A 24,836-nucleotide genomic window follows, 5' to 3' on the forward strand; every position below is an offset into this window, starting at 1 on the left:
TATCAAGTGGCACTTCGTTATTGAAAGCTGCAGAGAAGCATTTGCTAAATAGCTCTGTACTACCTCTTATGTTAAGCACTGCTCCGCTTTCGGAAATTAATAAGAGAGCAGTGTGACATTGTTTTGGATTAACTACTTGCCAAAACTATTTCGGATCAGTTTTTATTATATAGTAAAGGGTGCAATCAAAAACTTGCCTTTAGCTTCGAAAATTGCAGTTTCTACATTGCGCGCTCTGCTCTTCTGGAGCATCTGCTCGGGCAGCATTTCTGAACGCTCTTTTTTTTATCTTGTTTATGCATTTCTTGATTTTTCGGTTAAACCATGGATTGTACTGCCTTGAGCTGGTGATTTTCGGTATACACGTAGTTTAAACTTTCTTGACTTTATCGCGGCACAAGCTCCAGTTATAATTTACCGTTCTGTTTTGAAAATTCTTCGCAAAGTCGGTTGTAAATGAGGCCAACATACCAACCATTTTGCTAGTGTCGGCACCAATTGTCAATGTCGGTGCCAGTGTCGGCGTCAATATTTCACAATGACTCGGACGCGAAACAATCACGGGCGCCTAATATCTTGTCTCACTTGCCGAGATAAAAGATGACATTGACGAGCATAATCGTTGGGTCCCACTTGTTATTAGCACTGGCGTGCTTATAAAGTTTGATCCAGTCGTCAACAACCTGGCCCTCCAGGTCAGAGAACACACCTGGGTCGCGATGTGGGGCGACCGTGACGATTGGAGCAGTGGGACAAGCCAAAGCCGTTGCAGAGGTGGGCGCGTCATCGGGAGGCATGTTGACAAGCTCGGTGTGCCGACCACTTCTGAGTTCCGTGGTGAGTACGGGGCTCGCTGACCACCACCAAAATGTTGCGTGTGGAAAGACACAGACAGAAGAGGCTATGTACAGGCTATTTACACTGGAGCCAGGCAGCCAGGCCGACACTCGCTCGCGCCAAGCGCACCGACCAACTTCATCGTCGTTCTCGCGGCGGCTCGTTTCTTGAGCATCACTCGAGGATATCGTAATAATATCATACCGAGAGACATCAGCGCGCTAATGGGCTTGACATGCGTTCTTTATTTTTGTTTTGTTTTTACAACTACTACTGAAGCATGAAATTGAAGCATGCCATCCACTTTATAAATTTTGGCACGCGGAAACTTTAAAAGTTGTGGGAACTCACCGCTGAAACAGCACGCCAATGGTTCACTGTTGCAGCTGTGATTAGTGGCTATTCGTGTTTATAGGAGGTGTGCAATTTTGCAATTTTAAAGATTTCATTATTTCGGCATAAATGAAGAAATTTGTTTTGGTCTTCCAAATTAAAGTAACTGAAGAGCACGTCAAGCAGTTGTCTGTCATTCGTGATACACCAGCAATGACATGAGCTCATTGAATGGTTCCTTTTTTTTGCGTTACGTTTTGCGCTTTTATTACAAGCCGGTTTCATGGAAATGAGGTATGCATAGTTTATTTCGCTCTCGCGTATTCAGTGCTGCGTCAATCACTGTGCTGGCTAAGAGCGCATTGGCGGACGAGGCAGAAGCGCACTGAGGAAAAAAAAAAGAGAAGGCGACAGCCAGCGAGGAGCCCGCCCACTCGAGCGGCGCCGCAGTTTCCCCGCGCGCACTACAATGGGCCCCGACGAAGCTCGACGGCACCATGCGCAGCCTCACACGGCGCTCGTCCGGGGTTGTCCCAGCACAATGGTGCAGTTTACGCGGCGCCAAAGAGCGCTTGAGCGCGTTCTCCGCAGCCTTTGTCTGTGCATAGCACCCAGCGTCAGCGCCGACGATCGCATACGTGCAGTTGTCTTAGCGAAAGCGCACAATGGCGCCCTTCTCCGCGTCCGCTCTTGCCGAGTTTTAATAACGCGCAGCCTGTGGTGAACGAAGCGCTGGTGGCTCCGCAGACGGGCTAGCCCACGCATCGCAGCCATTAGAAGAACACACTGCTTTATGTGTTCAAGAACGTATTGCTATGATTGAACACCACCTACGTGCACTGTGCCTCACGTACAGATTTCAGTGATGCGACTTTTCTCGCGCGAACAAAGCATAAGGAAAGATGTAAAAATGTTGGTGAAGTTTTCACTAGCCCGTAGGAACTATACGCGCAATCCGTCAACATGGCTGCGTGTGAAGTAAGCAACGGAAAAGTTCATTTCACAAAACTTTTACAACGACACTTCTAGCATCTTCGTCCGACTTTTTCGCTGCTGGCTGCGATGCTACGGATCGGCTGCGGCTGGTGGTAGTGCAAACAAGAACCGGATACAGGGCATACACAAATAGGCCGATGGGGCAGGTGGCGCATGTAAGCATGAACGTGACCTTTATCACAAACACGCCGTCCTCGTCATGCTGTCGTTGTCATTTCAACGCATTTATTCCGTTATATATCATAATTGCTTCGTTGTCTTGCCATCGTCATAGTTCCGTCGCCTTCATTCAGTAATTGGGTACTGCGTTGTCATCTCGTCGTCAGAATCCGCCGATATAACATCGTCATCGCCATTTAGTCATCATATTGTAGCCATCATTATGTCACCAATTCACGATTTTGGTCACGCACTAAAAGCTATTCCACAGTCGTCTCCCTATTATCATCATGCCATCGCAATGGCACTGTCTTCATTTATTTGTCATTGTGCCATCGTCGTCATTCTGCTTTCGTCGTGCAAGCGTTATCAATGCGGCGTCATGGATTCGTGGTCATTATGCTGATGCCATGTCATAATCGTTCCATTGTCTTTGGCATTAGATTGTCTCGCGCGTACCAGACCGCAAAGCCACGTGTGCTTCAGAGTTCATTCTGTATTTGCCTCCTTTCATGCGCTTTTGGCTTACTGACCACATGAGCCTAACTTAATTTAATTTGTCCGAACAGAAACAGATAAAAAGAAATATCTCGTATCTGCGCGTCGTACTTTGTCTACTTCTCGACATGTTCTTTTTTTTTTCGCAGCAACGAATGCGAACAAGTAAAATTTTAGAAACTTCTTTTTTTCGAGCGTTATATCTGTTAGCGAAACAAAAAACTGTCACGGAGGTAGAGCTTACGCTGGTTCCATAAAAAGTACGGTGTTCATACTGTTGAATTTCTGGGACTGTGACGAGGGGAGGGACAAACGAACGCGAGCGTCCAGTGACTCCTGAACGGCGCCGTACCTTTGCAGTGCGGTTTTAAGTAATCACTCAGCGAGAGGAAGCTTTGTTCTATGCTCTTGTTCGAAAATGATTTCAGTGATTCTTTCCTTCATTATTTTGTGATCCCTGACGAATTCACAGAATTATTAATGCATACGAGGTATCTTTGTACAGCTTATTATGGCGATAGCAACTGCACGGGCTATCGAAAGGAATTTGCGCTGTCGTCGCCGGCTCCGCCACCTTGCAATCGCAGGTTGGCCGAGTACACACGCGGCCCGCACGCCGTCAGGTGGAGGCAACGCGCTGCTGGCGCCAGCGCATGGCAGGTGGAGTCGATCGACAAGGGCGTTGGCATGGCTGGTGGCTTGACGCAGCGTTCCAGGTCACGTGACCCAATGAGCCTCGGATGCGCGGAACAGCAGAAATGGTGAAGACTACAGTAGCACGGAACGCTGTCTTTGGGACGAACACTCGCGATCCTAGCCTCCGGTGCACAGGGTAGGGTTCTGATCGAGTAAGCTTTGTTCACGCGTGTCTTTGGGCGTGTTACAGCAAATTTCTTTAGGTAATCACCAAACGTTTACATTAAATTATACGCCCATAAAGCCCCGAGCCTTATACTTCCTCAATAGCGTAAAATTTCGTATTTGCAGTCAATGCTTCACTTTCCTGGTGGAGCTGTTATACATCCTTGTTTTCTACCGCAAAGGTTTCGCGTAGAAGGAAAGACACCATATTAAATTCGATCAATGAGCCCTTCATGAAACAATGGCGAGTTCGTTCGTCTCTGAAATATTTCTCATGACATGAAAATAACTTCTGTACTGTCACCATAAAAAAAAGAAAATATGTTTGTGTTTCGGTAATATTTGACCGCTAAACTTGTTGGACGGAGCAGGCCCCAACATTTTCGGCAACTCGTGTTCGTAACCAATGGCCGAAAATGGACCATCTACGCTGACCCTTGCAATTCCGGAGCTGATATTAATACGTGATAGCAGACACCAAATTAAACTCGATCGATGTGCCCTTCATGAGACAATGACAAGTCTCTTAAATATTTCTCGTGACATGAAAATAACCTGGTGCACAGTGAACTATTTAATAAAAGAAAATATCGTTGTGTTTTGCTAATATATTTCACCATAAACCTGTCGGACGTATCAGGCCTCAACATTTTCGGCAACCCGTCTTCGTAACCAAAGGCGGAAAAGGACCATATACTCTGAGCCCTGCAATTCGGGAGCTGATCTTGATACGTGCTGTATTTTAATGCGAAATCATAATTAATATACCCCATTTCGCGAAAAGCCGGGGGCCGCGTGACCAAAACAATACACCAAAAATGGCCGATGGCCAAAAAACACGTCAGGAAATGCTCAGCTAGTGGTCAAATTTTTTAGTGTCTTACACGACACGCCATTATGTTTTCCCTCTAAGCAAAAGCTCAAGCAACACTTCTGATGGCGTGCTGGTCACCGTCGTCGTCGCCCTCTAGAACGCGCTAACGACCTGTCAATACGAAATAGCACCGCTGCCGCGCCGCATATCCATTTCTGGGTCAATCCGCCAATCCACCATGGTGGGTAGGAGCCACATACCTGACAGGAAACCCACTAGTGGTCAGCTGCTCTTTCATCTACTTTCAGTTTCAATTTCATTTAATTACCAGGTGTATATTTAAGTTAAACGAGAATTTCACTCTATGCTGTCATTTGTGTCATATTGTGTTAGCTTCATGTAATTATGACCCAATAACAGTTTAATAGTTTAATAACAGTTTGACGAAATGGCGATGTAGTTAAAGCATATTTATAATCATCCTTGCTGTATTGTTACGTTGTAGGGACGGTGAACAACACAGTAGCAAAACTGCGAATCACGAAGCAAACTTTTTGTTGGGCGAACTTGTGCCCAGCAAAACAAGTGACGTTCGAAGCACAACGATAGCGGCGAGCGCAGTCAGCGATTGTTAAAATTCCATCAGTGGGTCAAGCGCGTCGGGTTTTTATACATTACCATCCAAGACTCCAGCGTAATCACTAGTGTCCGCGCGCCTTCCCGAAATTACCCCACAATTCGCGTCGCGCCTGCAAATTACGCAAGGTTCGGTGACAACAAACAACATATATAACCATCCATAACATTCGAGAAACTTCTGATACATGCAGGTGCCTCCAGCGCCAAGCGTAATGTTTAGCATTGTTAACTGATGAAAAGTGCTAATATCAGAGAAAGATAAGCAAGCACATGCGTCAATATCTATCTGTAATTTTTTAGATAACTTATTTTATATAGTTTTACAGCTTATCTTACTTTTGTGAACTTAGGTTGACGCATAGTGTTTTCATGTGAAACGTATGTATGAAAGATAGCCACGGGCCTGTAAAACACTTTATTACGCATCGCCTACAAGGGGCATGAAGCAACACGCTGTGAAAGAGTGCGTTTATCTCAGCCAAGTAGTCACAATTTATTTATTTATTTTAAATACTTTCAAGGCCAGTAGGCGCTACAGAAAGGAGTGGTACATATACACAGAAAAAGAATGCAGATCAATGAATAAAATATTTGTTAGATGGCATGAACCTCGATGAGTCTATAATAGTAGCGACCGATGTAAGGAAGTGGTTCCAGTCATTGCAGGTGCGAGGTAAAAACGAATAATAGTACGCGTTCGTGCGACAAAATGGCACGAAAACTTTATGAAGGTGATCGCTGTGGGATGAAAAGTAGGAAGGAGGAGTAAGAAGTTTTCCTTTTAATACCGGGTTGTGGTAAATCTTGTGGAAAAGGCAGAGGCGCCTATATGCACGACGTACTGAAAGTTCCGGTATGTTAAGGGTTTGCTTTATGAGTGTTACGCTAGCAAGACGAGAGTAATTAGATAGAATAAAGCGGGACGCGCGCTTCTGAATGGCTTCGAGGGAGAGGGTTAGTGATACTTGAGGGGGATCCCAGATGGCCGAGGCATATTCTAATTTTGATCGAACAAGTGTTTTGTAGAGCATCAGTTTTAAAGATGCAGGAACGGCGTAAAAGTTTCTGCGTAGATAGCGTAGCGTACGAATAGCGTTAGAAGTTATATATTCAACATGCTTGTGCCATGATAGATCGTGAGTGATGTAAAGGCCGAGATACTTGTAAAAATTAACTAGACAGAGGAGCGCTATTCAGAAAATACATGCGTGTGTAACTATTGTTACAGCGACGTGATAGGCGCATTTACTTACATTTATTTACGTTTAGTTTCATGTTACACGCATTGCACCATTTAGATAAATTGTTAAGGTCTTCTTGTAGTTTAGTGGAATCGGTGGGGTCACTAATCTTATGCTACGGGGTCGTATTCCCACTGACGAAGAGCCGCGCAGGAAGAAGACGAAGACGACGATTGTAAGCTAGCGCGGGCTGTTGCCTCTTGGTCAACTGCGGCGTATTGCCTTGTAAATATACTTGTAAATAGCTTTTCGTCGGTGTCTTCCTACGTAACATATTTGGTGGAGGTGGACGTTCCCTGTACCTCGTCACGGAGCTTCGCAGTGGACGGTCCGTCGAGCCTACCTTCATGGCTCCCGGCGACGCCAACCCGACTCCACCGGCTCCGACACTTGCTGCCACTTCGACGACCTACATCACCCTCTCCGCTCCCCGTGATCCTGGCGTATTCTCGGCAAAAGATGGGGAAGACGTCGAGGACTGGATCAGCCTTTACGAACACGTCAGCCGCAATAACCGGTAGGACCCAACTATCATGCTCGCCAACGTCGTCTTTTACCTCGGTGGCACACCTTGAGTTTGGTATCGGACGCACGAAGATGAGCTGACCAGTTGGGATTCGCTTAAGCAAAAGCTTCGAGACTTGTTCGGCAACCCCTACGGTCACCAACTTGCCTCGCAGAAGGCGCTTTCCGGTCGTGTGCAGACGTCAACGGAGCCCTACGTCAAGTACATTCAGGACGTCTTGGCTCTATGCCGCAAAGTTGACGCACACATGACTGAGTCCGACAAGGTCTCCCACATCCTCAAAGGCATTGCCGATGACGCCTTCAACTTGCTCGTATTTAACAACGTCGCGACGGTGGATGCAGTTATAAAAGAGTGCCGCCGCCTGGAATTCGCTAAAAGCCGACGTATCGAACAACAGTTTGCCCGTCTGCCCAACACCCCAGCGACATCTTCCTGTGCCGACGCTCCTCGTCCCAACAACACTGGTGATGTTACCAGGATTGTCCGGCGTGAGATAGAGGCCGCCTATCCGGCTGCGTTCGACTCCAGCCCCTCCAATGCACCTGCAGTCACTGTTTCCCTGATCCAGGCAGTTGTCCGCCAGGAGTTCGCCAACATGGGTATTCACAACATCTGCTCGGCCCATCGCCCTGATCCCCACCCGGCATCTTCGATTCCACCCCGTCCCGCACCTTCTTACCCTCCACGTTTCCGCAACCCCTCTGAATGGCGCACTGCAGACGACAAGCCAATTTGTTTTCACTGCCATCGAATTGGGCACATTTCTCGGCACTGCCGCAGTCGCTGGAGTTCCCTGAACCAGTCAACATATACTGCCTACTCTCGCCCCCCAGGTGGCCTTTCCCGTCCCTATGCTGCCCGCTCAGATAATGCCGCCACCGATTCTCCTGCGCCGAACCGACCCTATTGTCGTTCGCCTTCGCCCCAACGACGACAATCTCGCTCTCCCCAGCCCCGTCGTTCCTATTCGCCGACTCCCTTCGGACGCCGCTCCCAGCCGGAAAACTAGACGATGCAGCGCCTCGAGGTGACGCTGCATTGCTCCCTACGCCGCCAAATCCTCTCCTGACGTTGCCCACCCATCTGAACCTTCTTGACGTGCAAGTCGACGGTGTTCCTGTATCAGCTCTCATAGACACTGGGGCGCATTTGTCGGTAATGAGCGCGGATCTTCGTAACCGGCTGAGGAAAATAATCACGCCCGCCACGACGCCTGTTGTCCGTGTCGCCGATGGCGGAACAGCCCCCGTAATTGGTATGTGTGCCGCCCGCGTCTCCTTCGCCGATCGCTCCACTACCGTCCTATTCACAGTCATCGCTCACTGTCCCCACGACATCATCCTCGGCCTCGACTTCCTATCCGCACATTCTGCTCTCATCGATTGCTCCGCCAGTACTCTCCGCCTCGACCTGCCTGTTCTGGATCCCGCTGAAGAACACCTTCCTAGCCTCAGTTCCGTCGACTTCGTTCGCTTGCCACCTTCGGCACTGACTTACGTTGACTTCGTGTCATCCCCGCCAGTGCCCGACGGTCACTACATCGCGGCTCCTATGCAAGACGTCCTCCTTACTCACGGGATCACACTACCTCATACTATTTTATCTATTACGGCGAATTGCGTCTGCCTGCCAGTGGTCAATTTTGCCTTGACGACACAAGTGCTGCCACGCGGGATGTCTCTGGCCCAACTTTGCTCATTCGAGGATCACTCTGTAGCATCGATTTCAATAGACGACAATTCAACCGATCCTCCTCTACCATCGCAGTCGGCGACTGGTACCATCGCCAACTTACAGAAAATGATTGCACCCGACATCACCCGCACCCGCTTGGCCAAGAGGCGACAGCCCGCGCAAGCTTCTAACCGTCGTCGTCGTCTTCACACTGCTGGCCTTTCGTGATCGCACATATTGTGCCGTAGCAATATATTACGCAGTCATCGGCAAATTGGTTAATTGAAGACGATTTTACGCAGTCAGGGAGATCGTTAATATAGATTAGAAACAGCAGAGGCCCGAGAACGGATCCCTGCGGGACCCCTGATGTAACTGACGAAAAAGCAGAGAGGCGTTATTGGCAGTTACGTACTGAGTTCGATTGGAAAGGAAGAACTTAATCCAGAAGATCAGAGGAACTAAAGGATCAATGTTAAGCTTATCGAGTTTAAGGTTTAGTAGATCGTGTGTTACGGTATCAAAGGGCTTAGCATAGTCGAAGAAAATACAGTCAACGTCAAAGTTATTGTCAGATGCAGCAAAAAGATCATTAGTAAAGCAAGCTAGTTGGGTTTCGCACGAGTACAATTTTCTGAAGCCATGTATGTTGACAGGAATGAAAGAATGAATTGGTTTCCGAAAATTCAACAAGGTGAGAGTAAATGATGTGTTCCAAAAGTTTGCATGAGATGCTTGTCAATAAAATGGGACGGTAATTTTCGGGAGCTTGCGCATTGCCTAACTTTGGGACTGGAATCACCTTTCCTTTCTTCCAGTCACGCGGCAGCGAAGAGTACTGCAACGACTGAGGAAAAATTTTAGCAAGAATAACAGATGAAAACACCTCAGTGCATTTCAATATTTTTGAATTAATACTATCAGGCCCACTGGCAGACGAAATCTGCAGATTATTGATTAGCTGGCTAATACCAACCCAGTCAATTATTATGGGATCCATCAGACGGAAGATTGAACTTGGTGCACTCGCTAAATTTACGATAATATTGGCATTGAGGAAAGAGACAAACGCCTCATTCAGAACGCTGCAACATTGATTAGGTGGAACACTGGTGCCATCAGGGTAAGTAAAATGCATAATGTTTGTTTTCGTGCCATTAACAACACTCCAAAACTTGCGCGGACTCGTTTGAAGAAAGCAGGGCAGTGTAACATTAAAGAAGGTAGTTTTAGCGTTACTAGACATTTGGATGTACTCAGTTTCCACTTGACGGTGCGTTGACCAATGAGCGGGGAGCTTTATAGGCTTGGCCCGGCGGAATAACCTTTTCTTTTTGTTGCGCAGGCGTTTAAGAGAGTTGTTGTACCATGGCGATGTAGTGTTTGAGGGTAATTTTCGTTGAGGTATATAACTGTCAATTAAAGATAGTAGTTTATTTTTGAAAAGTTGCCAGTTATCCTCAACTGAGCGTTCGTCAAAACCGGAGATGTAAGCAGCTGTGAAGGATTCCATTTCTGCCGTGATAGAAGCCGTATCGACGGGCTTGTAATCGCGAACAACCTTAAAGCTCTTTTTAGTAGAAACATGGGCACGCAGAGTGAAATGAACAATCAAGTGGTCATTTAAACCAGGGCTGTAAGTAAGTTTGGAAACCAGATCAGGTGTAGTAGTAAACATGCTTCTGAACGTAAGAAAGACGTAAGAAACCGCAAAGCAGTCTCCAAGATCCGGGCGTCTATCTGCGTAAAGATCATGAAATCTGCGAAAGAGATAAAGAGCAGTCAATTGTAGCATCACAATGTGCACCGAGAAAAATACACCGTATGGTCAACAACGTCAGCAAATACGTGCTGGGATTAGGTTAAAACATTTACAAGGCACACTCGGACGACATTAACATAGTGACTGCAGATCTCTGCAAGAAGCGACCATTTTCCTGCCGGGCGCATAAAATGCACCAGCGATGAAATACAGCCTGAGATCGAACGTGGGCCAAAGCATTGCTATGTGTTCAAGCAAAATAATGTGCTGACTTATCACCCGCCTAGTGACAAGACTGGAAAATATAAAATTGTCGATGCTGTATGACCTGCTCTTTATTTTCTGCAAGGTGCAGGTGAAAGCTCGCATGAAACGTGTAACGGGAGAGCGACTGTTACTTTCTTTACAGTTCGGAATTGGCCTCAGAAGTGACGAAGAGATGGCGAACAATATGCGAGACTTCCTTCGTTTTTTGTTTATTATAGGGCCGAGCAGTGAGAGAGAGAGAGAGGGAGATAAGAAGGAAAGCCGGGGAGTGTAATCAAGGTAAAGTCCGGTTATAGACCCTACACGTGTGAAAGAGGAAAGGGAGAAATAAGGATAAGGGGTGGGCTTTCTACTAGCTTCCACATGCTGACCGCTTTCACCAGGCATCTGCGTTTTGGCTTAAGCGTTAAGAACATAGATATGGATATATAGCGCATTGGGGATTCCTTTTCAACCTCCCTTTCTACATGTTTTCGCGCTCTTTATCAGTTCATATCTTCTGTATCGGAAACTGTTACCCACTTGGCAATTGAACTGTTAACGGTGCTCGAAACAAAATTCACTACAGATTTATTTTTATTTTTTATATAAGACATGCTGCAGTCGAAGGACACAGCAGGTGGCATTCATGTTTAGCTGAAGTGCCTAGATTTATTCAGACATGAGCAACTGCGGCGGCGAACAATCTGTACCTAGAATATGCTCGGTGATTGGTGGTAGGAGCAGAGTTGATGCCTAGCGACTTAATTATGGGGTTTTACGTGCCAAAACCACTTTCTGATTATGAGGCACGCCGTAGTGGGAGACTCCGGAAATTTCGACCACCTGGGGTTCTTTAACGTGCACCTAAATCTAAGTACACGGGTGTTTTCGCATTTAGCTCCCATCGAAATGCGGCCGCCATGGTCGGGATTCGATCCCGTGCTCAGCAGCCTAACACCATAGCCACTGAGCAACCACGGCGGGTCATATGCCTAGCGACTACTCGCTCGTGTGACTGCAGTTTTAGGCGAGATAGACCGGGCCCATCAGTCTCTCCTGACTACTCGCCTCTGCTTCCACCAACTAATCTCCGGTGCCATTTTCAAAATGCGACAGCCTGCACAATTTAGCTATATTATTTTCGTGACCCAATTGTTATGCCTCATCTGATTAGTCAAAGCTATTCTACAGTAATAAAATTGAAAGCCGCCGTCTATACGCTGTGTGTGAGCTGTAATGAAAGCATCGGCCTGCATAGACTAGCGTTTCTGATTAGTCAAGGTTTCAGCAGGCCTACGTCCATATTCCCCTCATTTCTTCAATATCTTCTCACAGTACGGTGAGCAACAGCCCAGGTTCATTGGCCATTGCTTTGAAGTTGCACGCATACTTACAGTGGGTGCCCTGCGCATTAAGTATGAAATATGAATGTGTTGGGACCTCAGTTCAGTGGAGGCAAGTAACAGGTTTTGACAGGTTGAGAACGGAGAGCCGACTGGCATTATTCAAGGGCAAAACCTCGTTTGCCGCGTGGCAGTGGTGGTGCCCCTTTCGGACAGCCACTTCCGTTCAAGCAGGGCGCAATCACGCCCGCGGCGGGGGCAACAATGTGACCAGCGGTCGGTACAAACCTCTAGAAAGTAATGCGAATGCGAACAATAAAAAAGAGACCGTTGGCACTTGAATGTTCTGCTACTTAAGTTCAGTGCCAGCTATTTCGATGCCGAGCTATTTCGAAGTGGTAGGGGAATACATCTACTTAGGGCAGGTAGTGACCGCGCATCCGGATCATGAAACTGAAATAATAAGAAGAACAAGAATGGGGTGGGGTGCGTTTGGCAGGAATTCTCAGATCATGAACAGCAGGTTGCCATTATCCATCAAGAGAACAGTGTATAACAGCTGCGTCTTACCAGTACTCACGTACGAGGCGGAAACCTGGAGGCTTACGAAAAGGGTTCTACTTAAATTAAAGACGACGCAACGAGCTATGAAAAGAAGAATGATGGGTGTAACATTAAGGGATAAGAAGAGAGCAGATTGGGTGAGGGAACAAATACGAGGCAATGACATACTAGTTGAAATGAAGAAAAAGAAATGGGCATGGGCATCTAATGAGGAGGGAAGATATCCGATGGTCATTAAGGGTTCCGCACAGGATTCCAAGGGAAGGGAAGCGTAGCAGGGGGCGCCAGAAAGTTTATGAGATTCAGAAGTTTGTAGGGACAACATGGCCACATTTAGCACATTACCGGGGTAGTTGGGAGAGCATGCGAGAGGCCCTGCAGTGGGCGTAGCCAGGCTGATGATTTCGATGCATTCGTATTGTTTTCCTCCGCAGGCGTACGGCCATCCCCCGCCCACGGTCCGTTGGCGACACGTCGCGTTCGGCCATTCGGCGTCCGTGGCCGGCGGGAACAACGGCGCCGGTTCGTCGCTGCTGCTGCAGCTGCACGCGGGCGCGCTGGGAGACCCCTTGGAGGAAGTGAGCGGCGTGCGGCGGCTCCTGCCCAACGGCACCCTGGTGATGGCCCCGTTCGGCGCGGCTCAGGCGCGCCACCACGCGGGCGTCGTGCAGTGCGTAGCGCAGAACGACGTCGGCAGCATCGTGTCGAGGGATGTGCATCTGCGTGGAGGCGAGTGGCACTGTGCTCCGAGTTGTTTTTGACCTGCGACGTTTTCTGTTTGAGATCTAGTTCTCATTTTAGAATTGCAACTTACGGATGCAAGTTTACGTAAAATGTCATGTCATCAGAAAGTATTTGTGCTTCCATATGTGGCTTACTATGTTTTGGTCGCGAGAGAAAATGATGCGCCGTGGCCGCTGGCGGCAGAAACGTGTCATTCCGCTCGTTTGGTAGTAAATAGGTTGGGATATCCGGCGCCTTTCATGTAATAAATTCGCTATTTTTTGCACATCAACGTAGCAGACGTCATTATGCGCTCAAATATATCGCACGTACCTATGTAAACAGCTCTGATATTTGGAAATATACTTTTTTTATCATATAAAGCCAGCAGACGATGAAACCAATGAAAGCATAGAAGAAATTAGATGTAGCTAAACATGGAATATATAGAAAACCGTAAAGAAAGAGAAAAGAAAGTGGACGAAAAAAACGCGTCGTTGGTTGAAGCTGCACCCACAACCTCCACATTACGCCTGCGTTCCACTACGAATTGTGCTTCGGCGACTCTTATAAAACTGTACACAAACTTGGGTATTGATGTTTGCTAGATATATCCATAGGAGTGGTTAGCCAACGCCGCTTGCAGAGGAGGTCGATTTATGTGGAACATCTTTTTTCGCCCCATTGCGTCACGCACCACGTGATCTGAGGAGAGCGGGCACGTGGCAAATAAACCCCCGCATGCTACCCAATGACATTAGAGCTGTCAGATTCAAGACCCTGGCAATTAATGCGCGAGAGAAGAAGGGAAACCGAGGGGCTCAACTTTGTTAATCATGACCGTATCACATTTGTTTGACGGAGAAAAGCGGTCACCTGAAAAAGATAAACACGTACACGTGCCAGTATAAAGTCCAGGTGCGTGGGCGACAGCGAAGGTGCCCCTGAAATACCGTACTACATCCAGATTCGCTAAACGAACATAAAAGCCTCTGCAAGTAAATATTACTTGGTGCCGACAAGAATGACGAAACGACAAATAGCAACGAATGCTAACTAGCACTACCAGCTACTTCCACAGTGCACGCTGTTTCCCACGTCAGCCCGGCAGTGCGGGTGAGCGTGGCTTCGACAGATAACTAGGCCGACATCACGAGCATTCGCTGAGCGTTTATAAAGCAGCAAGTGTGCATGGTGTTACGTCACGAAATCACGGGGCGTTCTAGCGACGGACGCACTGAGACGTTAGCAAAAAGAAAGCACTTCGCGTTTCACTCAACCAGGTAGCGCGAGCTCAGGTACCTTTTGTTTCGCTAGCTCAAGCACATTTGCGTATTCATCGTGTTTTTTCGTATGAGTCAGTAATCACAAAAAACAGTGAGGTAAACTGCATATGCCAATACATACCTGTCAGAAAGTGTAGCACTAATCCAGGCTTCACGGCGCTGTCGATCGCGTTTTACCGACGGAAATCGGAAAATCCGCATTGCCCTGCAGGAATGGTCACGGGAGGTGCAGCCGTACACGAGACACGACGTTTGCATTGCGCCAAATTTGGATGGCAATAGTGTTTGAAAGGCGTTCCATGTGCGCGGCAGCGAGTATGGCAAGGCTGACAAGTGAGTGAAAGAACTTTATTGGAGTTCAGGTGAGGACGCGAACTGGTCGCGCACCCGCCTAGTCCAACGTCGGGACTGGCAGGTCTGGCCTACCGGCCCGGTCACGGGCAAGCCGGACAGCCTGGATTTGCTTGTCTAGAGTGGGGCCACGCAAACGCGAGTCCCACTCCTCCTTGCTGAACTTGGGGTATCTCGACCTGCACTTGTAGAGCATGTGTGCTAGAATGGAGGTCTGCCTGCTGGACGGGCAGGCGTTGTCGCAATATATGTCGGGGTAAACAGTGTATAACGGCAAGACACGGATATCTGCCGGCCCGTAAGGGTCTAAGAGAAACGGCTGGCGCCCTATTCCACTGACAAGTGCAACGTCTGCCACGGCCGTACTCCATTCACTCGGTGGAGAATCGAATCCGGCGGTGCGCCTGCCAAATTACTTCGGTCCTCAGCCACTAGGGCACTGCGCAGGCGCAGTTCGGCATCGCAAAAGGCATATTGTGCTTGGATTTGTTTTTACGGGCAAACGCAACTGATCAGCTCTTTAAATCGGCAGTGCCTGTGTGAGGCCGAGAAGCATTCTATGCGGCACTAAAGTTGTTTTCCTATCTCTCAAGTTGCTCATACTTTTTTTTGCATTCCTTACGAAGTTATTCCTCATAATTTTGAGAGTGACTACAGACCAGCGAATGTCACAAAACAAAACACCAACAGCACATGCCCTTCATGTTAAATCTTCTCAGAATGAAATATTTTAAGAGCGAAACAATAACAAAAGATTGGCCCAGGCAAGAGGCCGCGTTCCTACCAGAAAGCTTGCCTTGGTGCATAGCTTTCGCCGCCAGCGTTTCCCGGTAAACCTTATTGTTGTATAAGCTGCCGTTGCCGCAAAGCATGAGAAGCAGTTAGGGACCTCTGAATTCTATCGCACTTCCGTCTTAAAGGTGATCCTTAAGTGCTCTGTTCTTGCCTCTATATATAACTTCCGGGTAACGGTATAGACGCAGTCACTCCACGCTCAAGCGTATGGACCAACTCACGAAACGGCAGTGTCTGTCTGAAGCCGCATAGCAAGTGACTGAGGCAGGCGCCTGGAGGTGAAGAGAATCGCGCGCCGTGGAAAGTACGAAGGAGCGCGCTCAGGATGGATGTTATGAGCGTCCCCTTTGGAACGGGGTGGTGGCTTGCGGCACCAAGCTCTTGCTATTATACTGTCTGATGTCCGACCTAGGTTAAACAATAAAAAAGAGGGAAAAAAACACTATGAACTACCCCACCCCAATTTTCTGATCCCCACTTTCGAACTGTGCTTTTGTACGTCTCCGCTTCTTGTCGTTTCCCTACTTCCACCATTCCTCTAATCGCCTCTTACTAATGCCTATTGTGGACATACCCGCCGTGGTTGCTCAGTGGCTATGGTGTTGGGCTGCTGAGCACGAGGTCGCGGGATCGAATCCCGGCCACGGCGGCCGCATTTCGATGGGGGCGAAATGCGAAAACACCCGTGTATTTAGATTTAGGTGCACGTTAAAGAACCCCAGGTGGTCAAAATTTCCGGAGTCCCCCACTACGGCGTGCCTCATAATGAGAAAGTGGTTTTGGCACGTAAAACCCCATAATCTAATCTAATCTATTGTGGGCATGTTTACTTTTCCACTGCTCTCGCTGAACCCAAGTGCTTCAAGGAGACCAATGGCGCCTAAATTGACCACTGGGTAGACGTCTTCACATTCTAATAAAACATGCTCCATAGTCTCCCTAGCTTTACCGGAGCAAGCACATGCTTCTTCTTCCGTCTTATGTCTCGCTTTATAGGTGCGTGTTCTAAGGCATCCAGTCTCGCTTCGAAAAGTAATGAGCTTCCCTTTGAGTTATCATGAATTGTTTCTTTCCTGATTTCGTTTTTTCCTCTTAAGTAGTTTTTCATGGCAGGTTTCTTTTCCATTGCCGCCATCCATGAGATTATTTCAGCCTCTCTGACTTTCCGCTTGACCTTCTATGTTGCTTTGTTGCCGACCCTACAGGCCGCATACTTGCTGGTAGACTTCTTAGTTCGTTTCCTTCACTGTGAATCAATGTTTTTCCTGTACAGATACCTGAACATACTGCCAGCCCATTTACTTTCTTCCATATTCCTCAGCCGTTCCTCATACTCAATTTTACTGCGAGCTTCCGCCACTTCAAATCTAGTCCAGCCCATATCACCTTGCAGTGCACAGCTTCATTTGTAGTCTTCCCGTGAGCGCCCAATGCGAGCGCACGGCTCAGCGCACGGCTAAGTAACGCCACCTAGATGAATGTGTAGGTAACGTTAAACGAAGGGGAGATTGAAAAATGAGGCGAAGCGTTGGCGTGGGAGGAATGGACGCGGAGACGCGCTGAGTTGACCTCCTCTGGCAGTTGCTACAGGGTTTCTTTGCGATGCGTCCGGGTTCGTCTCGCGATAACATCGTCCTCGCGCGCCGCGCAATGTGTGTGCGAACTTTATAGAAAAAGCATACGAGCGTAGGTAGCTCTTCCGTTGTGCAGTGGGTGGTCCCTCAGTCCAAGAGTATAGCAGCCTTAGCTGCCCTTCTCGCTCGGTTGATCAGGTTGAGCTGGTCCGTCGAGTCGGAGCTGGACAGCGCTGCCTCCTTTTGCCGTGTGGCGGGGTGTCTTATGTGTGTGAGCTGTCGCGTACTTACGCAAGCCCATAACATGTGGTAAATCATGGCACATTTATCCCCATCATGCGGGCATTTATAGAAATACAGTGCAGGATGTAGCAGCGACTCAAATGTGAATATGTGCTTGTTCGGAATTTTCGCCATACTATGATTTCCTGTCGCGTCAGAGAATTACGAGGCGGCGATAGTGTTGTAGGATGTGGGTGTGGTTAATGAAATGAGCTAAGGGTGGAACTGCTCGGCGTGACCCTCTCGCGGCTCACGGTGTGCATGCGCTCGGCCGTAGGCATGTTCCTGCTGATTGCCGCTAATGCCCCGGAGTCCACATGATTTGTATGCATGGCGGGAGCTGGTGCGCTCTAATCAGAATGCAATGATCGGCCCCGGAAATCTTGGCCCTGGAAGATTTTGTGCATGCTATCTGAGGCTTAGTAAGAACTACAACGCAATCCTAGTGCAGTTTCGTCGTGATGGCTAACGCTATCGCTAGTTCCTCTGCCTCTGCAGCGCTCGTTCTGGAAACCGACGACGCATTTATTTCGGTCCCATGAATGTGGACTACGCTGATGACAAATGCTGTGCTTCTGCGAAGCTGGCCGCGTCTACGTACAAGACATCGGGGTAATTTTTACACTTCTTCGCTCGCGCCTGCGCTCGCGCATGTCGCCGTCCGATGTGCATGTTCGGGTGCATGTTTCTACGAATTGGTGCGACGTGCATATTTTCCTGCATTCGTAGTAGGATTTTACAGCGCAGCTGTTTGTGCGGACCCTGTGCCGTTGTTGTCGGAGTTCACGAATACTATCATCATCAGCAATGGCTCGGGCATCGTCGTCTTCTACAGCTGGCTCCGTTGCTGCTCGTCATTCCAGCGTACAATTTAACATCTATTCTGTCGTCGTCATAGGCAGGCCGCGTTTACGGTGGCATGAGCCGTTTATTAAGGGGGTATGAGTCATCCATTGTCTTCTGTGACGGACATATTAATTTTGAAGCAATTTAATTTTGAAGAACGCAAGCAGCAATGTCGAGATGATGCTGCTAACCACGCCACCAAGCAAACTCGAGGCATCGAGCGTAAGCGACAACGGTGGACTGCGGGCATACCATCACTGACGTCATTATCTACGTCGCATGCTAACGTATGTGTAACCTCATTAGGAAACGCAAAGACGTCAATTGTCAAACTAATCCAGCCAATCGTCAAAACGATTACAGCGCCCGCATCATCAGTGGCGGGCCCTGTGCCCAATATACGGAGCTTTGGATGAGTGGTTCCGAGAATTCCATCCGAGCTACAACTAGGGTAAGACCACGAGTAGTGCGTACTCCTGAGGAAGAAGCTGCCTACCATGAGCGTCAGCGAACTTTGGCTCGGTAAAGGGCTCGTCGTCGTAGGGACTGTCTCACACTCCTAATAATAATAAAAAAACAATCTGGAGAACCGCAAGAAAAAAGCACTCCTAAAGCATGGTCACCCCGCGAAGCACGCAAAAGCGTAAATGAAGTGAAAGAATGGCAAAACAAAAGATTTGCAATATAGACTGCTTGCTAAGTTTGACTAGCATGGTGTAACACTGGGTGTTAAACAGCTTCGTTGTTCGTTGCTCTTCATCGACTGAAAGGGGCGGTGATTTTTGTTCTTTTTTGCCAGTGCGCTGGTCTTTTTTACGAAATACACAAGACCTTTCAAGACGTAGTTTCTGGCTGTTGTATGTTGTAGCATTCCCTTCTGGTTTACCAGGTGGGCTTGGTAGTTTCTCGTGCGTTGTACAGCCCTGTCTGCTCGAGGCGAAAAATAGCCGTTCCAGGGAGGGAGTCCAAGCGCGTGCTTAACGCCTTGCATATCAGCAGGTCGAGTACCTCCACTTACACATTGCTGAAATTTAAATGTGGTGCCGAGAAAGCAATGCGGCTCACAATCAGAGCCTGCACTAGTCGAATCAGCTCCTGTTCCTTGAGTCCCCTCTTACTGCTGGTAATTCGAGGCATCATGCACAAGATCTGTGGTCGTATATTGTAACTTCTGTATGGCGGATCCTCGGCCCCCGTCTTTTTGTGAGTGTAATCCGAGGATACGAAGTCTGCCCATCTTGCGGATTTCTCTGGGACCTATTCGCAGGTACATGGTATGTGCCTGGGTTGTTGATCGTCCTTGTGCCCGCTTCTCGGTGGTGAGGAGTTCCTACTTCTCCGGCGCGCATTGCAGTCTGCGTGTTTCCGCGTGTCTTGGTACGACGTCCACTGCCTCCTGCAATGCCTCTTGTTTTTCTCCTCTGGACCTTCCGACCGTCCATATGATGATATCGTCTGCACGCAAGGCATGTCTGATGCTCGGTATTTTCTCGAGTTAGGCTGGAAGTTTCATCAAGGCCACGTTGAAAAATGTCGGTGACAGCTCTGCTCTATGTGGCACTTCTCTATTAGATGTGTCTACTCGGTGTGACCGCATATTTCAAGCCCTTTTGAGGCTTTACGATCTGTGAGGAAAGCTCCCACGTAGTTGCAAGTTCATCAGCCGCAATTTATGTCACTGAGATTTGCTAGTATTGCTTCGTGCCTCACGTTGTAATCGCAACCAAGAAACACTTACCTATTCGTTTGCTTTAATAATCTTACCGCATTCAATCAACTAGACGCGCCATAAACAGGACGCGGGCTTAATCTTCCCGATATATACGCCCGCACGCTGCGCCACCTCTCCCATAAATTGTCGCGCGCCCATGCTTACGTCTTCATTGTGATCAAGGGGGCCCGAAACGTCATGCTCTTTACTTTTCTTTTATTCTTGGCGAGTGCATGTTTTTTGGCACGAAGGGAAGGAAACGCGCCGTATTCTGTGGGAGGGGCGGCGTTGTACATTGGCCACGCACGGTCACGCAGGCTTTATCTGAAAAGCGATCTGCTTTGGGAGCACAGTCGCTGCAGTCGCTGCGCTCTCACCGCTCAGTTTGCGTTGAAGTGATAAACAGCACGAAGGTCACTACGCTCGCTGCAGCTGCCGTGATTCCTAACGCCAGCATTTTGACAGCGAGTATCCGCGGTATTCGCGTGTGAAGTGTTCATGTTTGTCTGTGCGCACTGACATAATGCTAGGCAATTTAGACTGTACCCGAATGTTTAGAACGGGGCGTTCTGCACCGGCGGCTGCTGCATATGGCACGGCGGCCTGAGCCCTGCATTGAATACTACCTGCGATGGGGACAGTGTACGCGTCAAGGTGCACCGAGTGTCGACATCGTCGTGCACATGTGCGCTATATGATTACCTGCACTTGGCAGGAACACGAACTTAGGACAATCCTCAGTGCAATGGGCTTTCTTATTATTAATGCGGGTGGTACCAATGCTACCTTGTAAACAAACATTTGCTAGGCCTGAACTTCTTTTTAAATGCAAGCTTGTATAGTGACTTCCCGACAATTAATGGACGCAGTGGTGGCCCAAGAGTACAAGACCAAGGTGTACGACGAGTTTGTGGTGCGAGGCAACACTGCCGTTTTGCACTGCCAGATGCCCACCTTCGTTCGGGAGGACATCGAGGTCACCGGCTGGCTTCGCGAGGACGGCCTCTTCATCCAACCCGGCGGCGCCGAGAAAAGCGCATCTAAAAAGGCAGAAGCAAAGGGTAAGCGAAACCGTCATGACACGAGAGGTCTTGTTATTTTGATAGAATAGACTCTGTGTCCCAAGAACCACTAGATTTAGGAATAATACTTGGTACTATGTCTTCTACAACAAAACGGCAAGCTTTAGAATTTCTTGTCATATTTCTTGAAGTAATTGGTTTAATTGAAAAGCTTTAGCCTGTTAACATCAACATCACATCTGTCTCATTTGTGCATGGTTTCATCATATAGCTTTCCGCCTTTTCTTTACCTTTGCCGCTCTCTTTCTATTCTCAGTAGCACGTAGGCCACCAAAAAGGCACACTGGCAGAATTCTGTGCAGTTCATTAAAGAGCTTTCTCTCCGTCTCAATCTCTCTATCTGGTAAAGCATGCATCAATCGCGAAGTGACATAAGAAAAAAAAAAAGAAAAACGAATGGTTGTGTATGCGCTATCCAGTTCCCTGGTGTTACTTTCGTGTTTATTTTGTTCAGCAACTGTCTTCAACACACCAGAACGCAAAGAGACGCTAGCATGTAATGGTGCTGGCATAAAATGGATTCCTACACATGGCTTTACATCACGAGATATTTGCTCGAGGTTGTAGCACGAGCATCGCGGTGCTGTTCGCCACAGCGCTGGAGTGGAGACGGTGAGCCTAGCAAGAGCAAGCTCAACCGGCGCAAAAGGCGATTTCTCATTCGATGTGATTGTCTTTCATTTCTGCACGGCAGCACAGCTGTATAAACTTAATTGATAGCTTTCTCGTGACGTCATGGACCGTGCTAGCACCGTGGCTACGGGCAATCTATTGGCAACAGATTTGGAGAATTTAGGTGGTAGTGCATGATTACTAGTAATAGACCCGCAGCAGAGTATGGAGTGTTCAAGTTCCCTTCTAATTATACTTCTCCCACGATCCATCTTTAGTATCTAGAGCTCCGTGATGCACCAGTAGGGCGCTTCGCCGTGAGCGTACTCGCTGAAGTGTCCGATTATGTGCAGCTCTGCTCACGAAGCAGCATTATTCCTTCCCTAGAAGAGCCGCAGCCGCACTGAAATGTCTTCGGGTGCCCCATTAAACTTTGGTATGAGACTTTATACGTTCCTGTGGCCACGACTTTGTTTATCGACACATCAGACGCGAATTCTGTCGGCTTCAGAGAAGATAGCACGAGGGTGACGAGAAGAACAATGGTTATCTTCCCGTCTTTAAACCTTTCTGCACACACACACGCAAGCACACGCGCACACACGGAAGTTTCTCGAAACGTATTGATATATATATCCGTTGTTGTCACGGAACCTTGTGAGATCTGATTGTATGCACGACATGAGTTGAGTAGTTAGTTTCGTCATTCACAGGTTCGCTACTATGATCTTGGCGGTTACTACAACGTGACAATATATATATATATATATATATATATATAGTCATATCATAAGATGGCAACAAACACTCACGCCACGGACAACAATAGGAAAATTACTTGTGCTTTTTGCAGTGCAGTGCAGCGGTGGCGTTGAGGTAGAACACCCGTATCGCGTGCAAGAGGTCCGTGGTTCGAATCCCGGTGCCGGCAATTTTCCACCAGATTAAAAAAAAATCCCCGTGTTGGTAAAATTGCACAAACAGACCTGGAGTGTGGCCTGATCCCGGTGACCAGAACCGGTAACGCACTCCCTCACCAGACCAGGATTGGCCACCCTGGTGCAGTACTTGGCCACAACCTCCTATATGAACACAACAATCAAACCCCGGCCCTCAGTCTCCAGCAGCTGCGCAGCAACTGACCACGGCGGCGGTCAGACCTGCGACGCAGCAGAGGGTGCTAAGAATCACTGGCTCCGGAGAGGCCGCCATTGGAATATGAACCTGGCAACGTTTAACGCTAGAACGTTATCTAGTGAAGCGAGTCTAGCAGTGCTATTGGAGGAATTAGAGGGCAGTAAATGGGATATAATAGGGCTCAGTGAAGTTAGGAGGCCAACAGAAGCATATACAGTGCTAAAAAGCGGGCACGTCCTGTGCTACCGGGGCTTAGCGGAGAGAAGAGAACTAGGAGTCGGATTCCTGATTAATACGAATATAGCTGGTAACATACAGGAATTCTATAGCATTAACGAGAGGGTGACAGGTCTTGTTGTGAAACTTAATAAGAGGTACACAAGGAAGATTGTACAGGTCTACGCCCCTACATCCAGTCATGATGACCAGGAAGTCGAAAGCTTCTATGAAGACGTGGAATCGGCGATGGGTAGAGTGAAACCAAATACACTATACTAATGGGCAACCTTAATGCCAAGGTACGCAAGAAGCAGGCTGGATACAAAGCAGTGGGGGAATATGGCATAGGCACTAGGAATAGCAGGGGAGCGTTATTAGTAGAGTTTGCGGAACAGAATAATACGAGGATAATGAATACCTTCTTCCGCAAGCGGGATAGCCGAAAGTGGACGTGGAGGAGCCCGAACGGCGAGACTAGAAATGAAATAGACCTCATACTCTGCGCTAACCCTGGCATGATACAAGATGTTGATGTGCTCGGCAAGGTGCGCTGCAGTGACCACATGATGGTAAGAACTCGAATTAGCCTAAACCTGAGAAGGGAACGGAAGAAACTGGGACATAAGAAGCCGATCAATGAGTTAGCGGTAAGAGGGAAAATAGAGGAATTCCAGATCAAGCTACAGAACAGGTACTCGGCTTTAACTCAGGAAGAGAACCTTAGTGTTGAAGCAATGAACGACAATCTTGTGGGCATCGTTAAGGAGTGTGCAATGGAAGTCGGTGGCAACTCCGTTAGGCAGGATACCAGTAAACTATCACAGGAGACGAAAAAACTGATCAAGAAACGCCAATATATGAAAGCCTCTAACCCTACAGCTAGAATAGAACTGGCAGAACTTTCGAAGTTAATCAACAAGCGTAAGACAGCTGACATCAGGAAGTATAATATGGGTAGAATTGAACATAACTTGGCAGCAACTACTTACTTGTTGTTCCATCACCGCTTCGGCGTGAAATCTTACACGCCTCCGGGGCCGACTCCTGGGCACTTGGGCTACACTCGCACATTGGCATGTATTCGGCAGAATTACTACTGGCCGAGACTTACTATGGTCGTTAAACGTTACGTTCAGACTTGTCTGGATTGCCAATGTCCTAAACCGCCATCCATGAAACCAGCCGGCTTACTGCACCCTGTTGACGTACCGGCCACACCATTTGCATAAGTAGGCATGGACTTTCTGGGCCCCTTCCCAACGTCTACTACTGGTAATAGGTGGACAGTCGTTGCCACGGATTATCTCACTAGATATTCCGAGACAAGTGCTCTGCAACGGGCAACAGCAGATGAAGCGGCACGATTTTTTCTGGAATCCATCGTTTGAAGGCATGGCGCTCCCGCAGTAGTAGTCACTGACAGAGGTACTGCGTTCATGGCCCAGTTATTAGGTACCGTTCTACGCCTAAGTGGTACCGCCCACCGGAAGACAACAGCGCATCACACTCAAACGAACGGACTGACAGAACGACTAAATAGGACATTGGCTGATATGATAAGCATGTGCGTAGCTGTAGAGCATAAGAACTGGGACGAGGTTTTACCTTATGTCACCTTCGCGTACAATACGGCTCGTCAAGAGACCACTCGCAAGACGCCCTTCAGTCTCGTATACGGCCGTGAGTTTACAACAACATTAGACGCAATGCTCCCTCATG

General features: G+C 48.1%; 1 protein-coding gene and 1 long non-coding RNA gene across 3 annotated transcripts in view; one reads left to right on the plus strand and one right to left on the minus strand.

The window, feature by feature from the left end:
- Positions 1-24,836, plus strand: part of LOC135917152 (cell adhesion molecule Dscam1-like) — a 1,023,231-nt gene that overhangs the window by 299,694 nt on the left and 698,701 nt on the right. For both annotated transcript variants that reach the window (XM_070536836.1, XM_070536837.1), the window contains exons 5-6: positions 12,934-13,228; positions 20,937-21,128. In XM_070536836.1, the coding sequence (XP_070392937.1) occupies positions 12,934-13,228; positions 20,937-21,128 (487 nt within the window). The remainder of the gene's footprint in view (positions 1-12,933; positions 13,229-20,936; positions 21,129-24,836) is intronic.
- Positions 13,092-24,836, minus strand: part of LOC135917168 (uncharacterized) — a 52,343-nt gene continuing 40,598 nt past the window's right edge. The window contains exons 2-3 of the long non-coding RNA XR_011513820.1: positions 21,022-21,107; positions 13,092-13,218 (exon numbers count right to left, since the gene is read on the minus strand). This is a non-coding gene — a long non-coding RNA (uncharacterized lncRNA). The remainder of the gene's footprint in view (positions 13,219-21,021; positions 21,108-24,836) is intronic.

The sequence above is a fragment of the Dermacentor albipictus genome, chromosome 4 (genome assembly GCF_038994185.2).
Source record: "Dermacentor albipictus isolate Rhodes 1998 colony chromosome 4, USDA_Dalb.pri_finalv2, whole genome shotgun sequence".
Lineage (NCBI taxonomy): Eukaryota > Metazoa > Arthropoda > Arachnida > Ixodida > Ixodidae > Dermacentor > Dermacentor albipictus.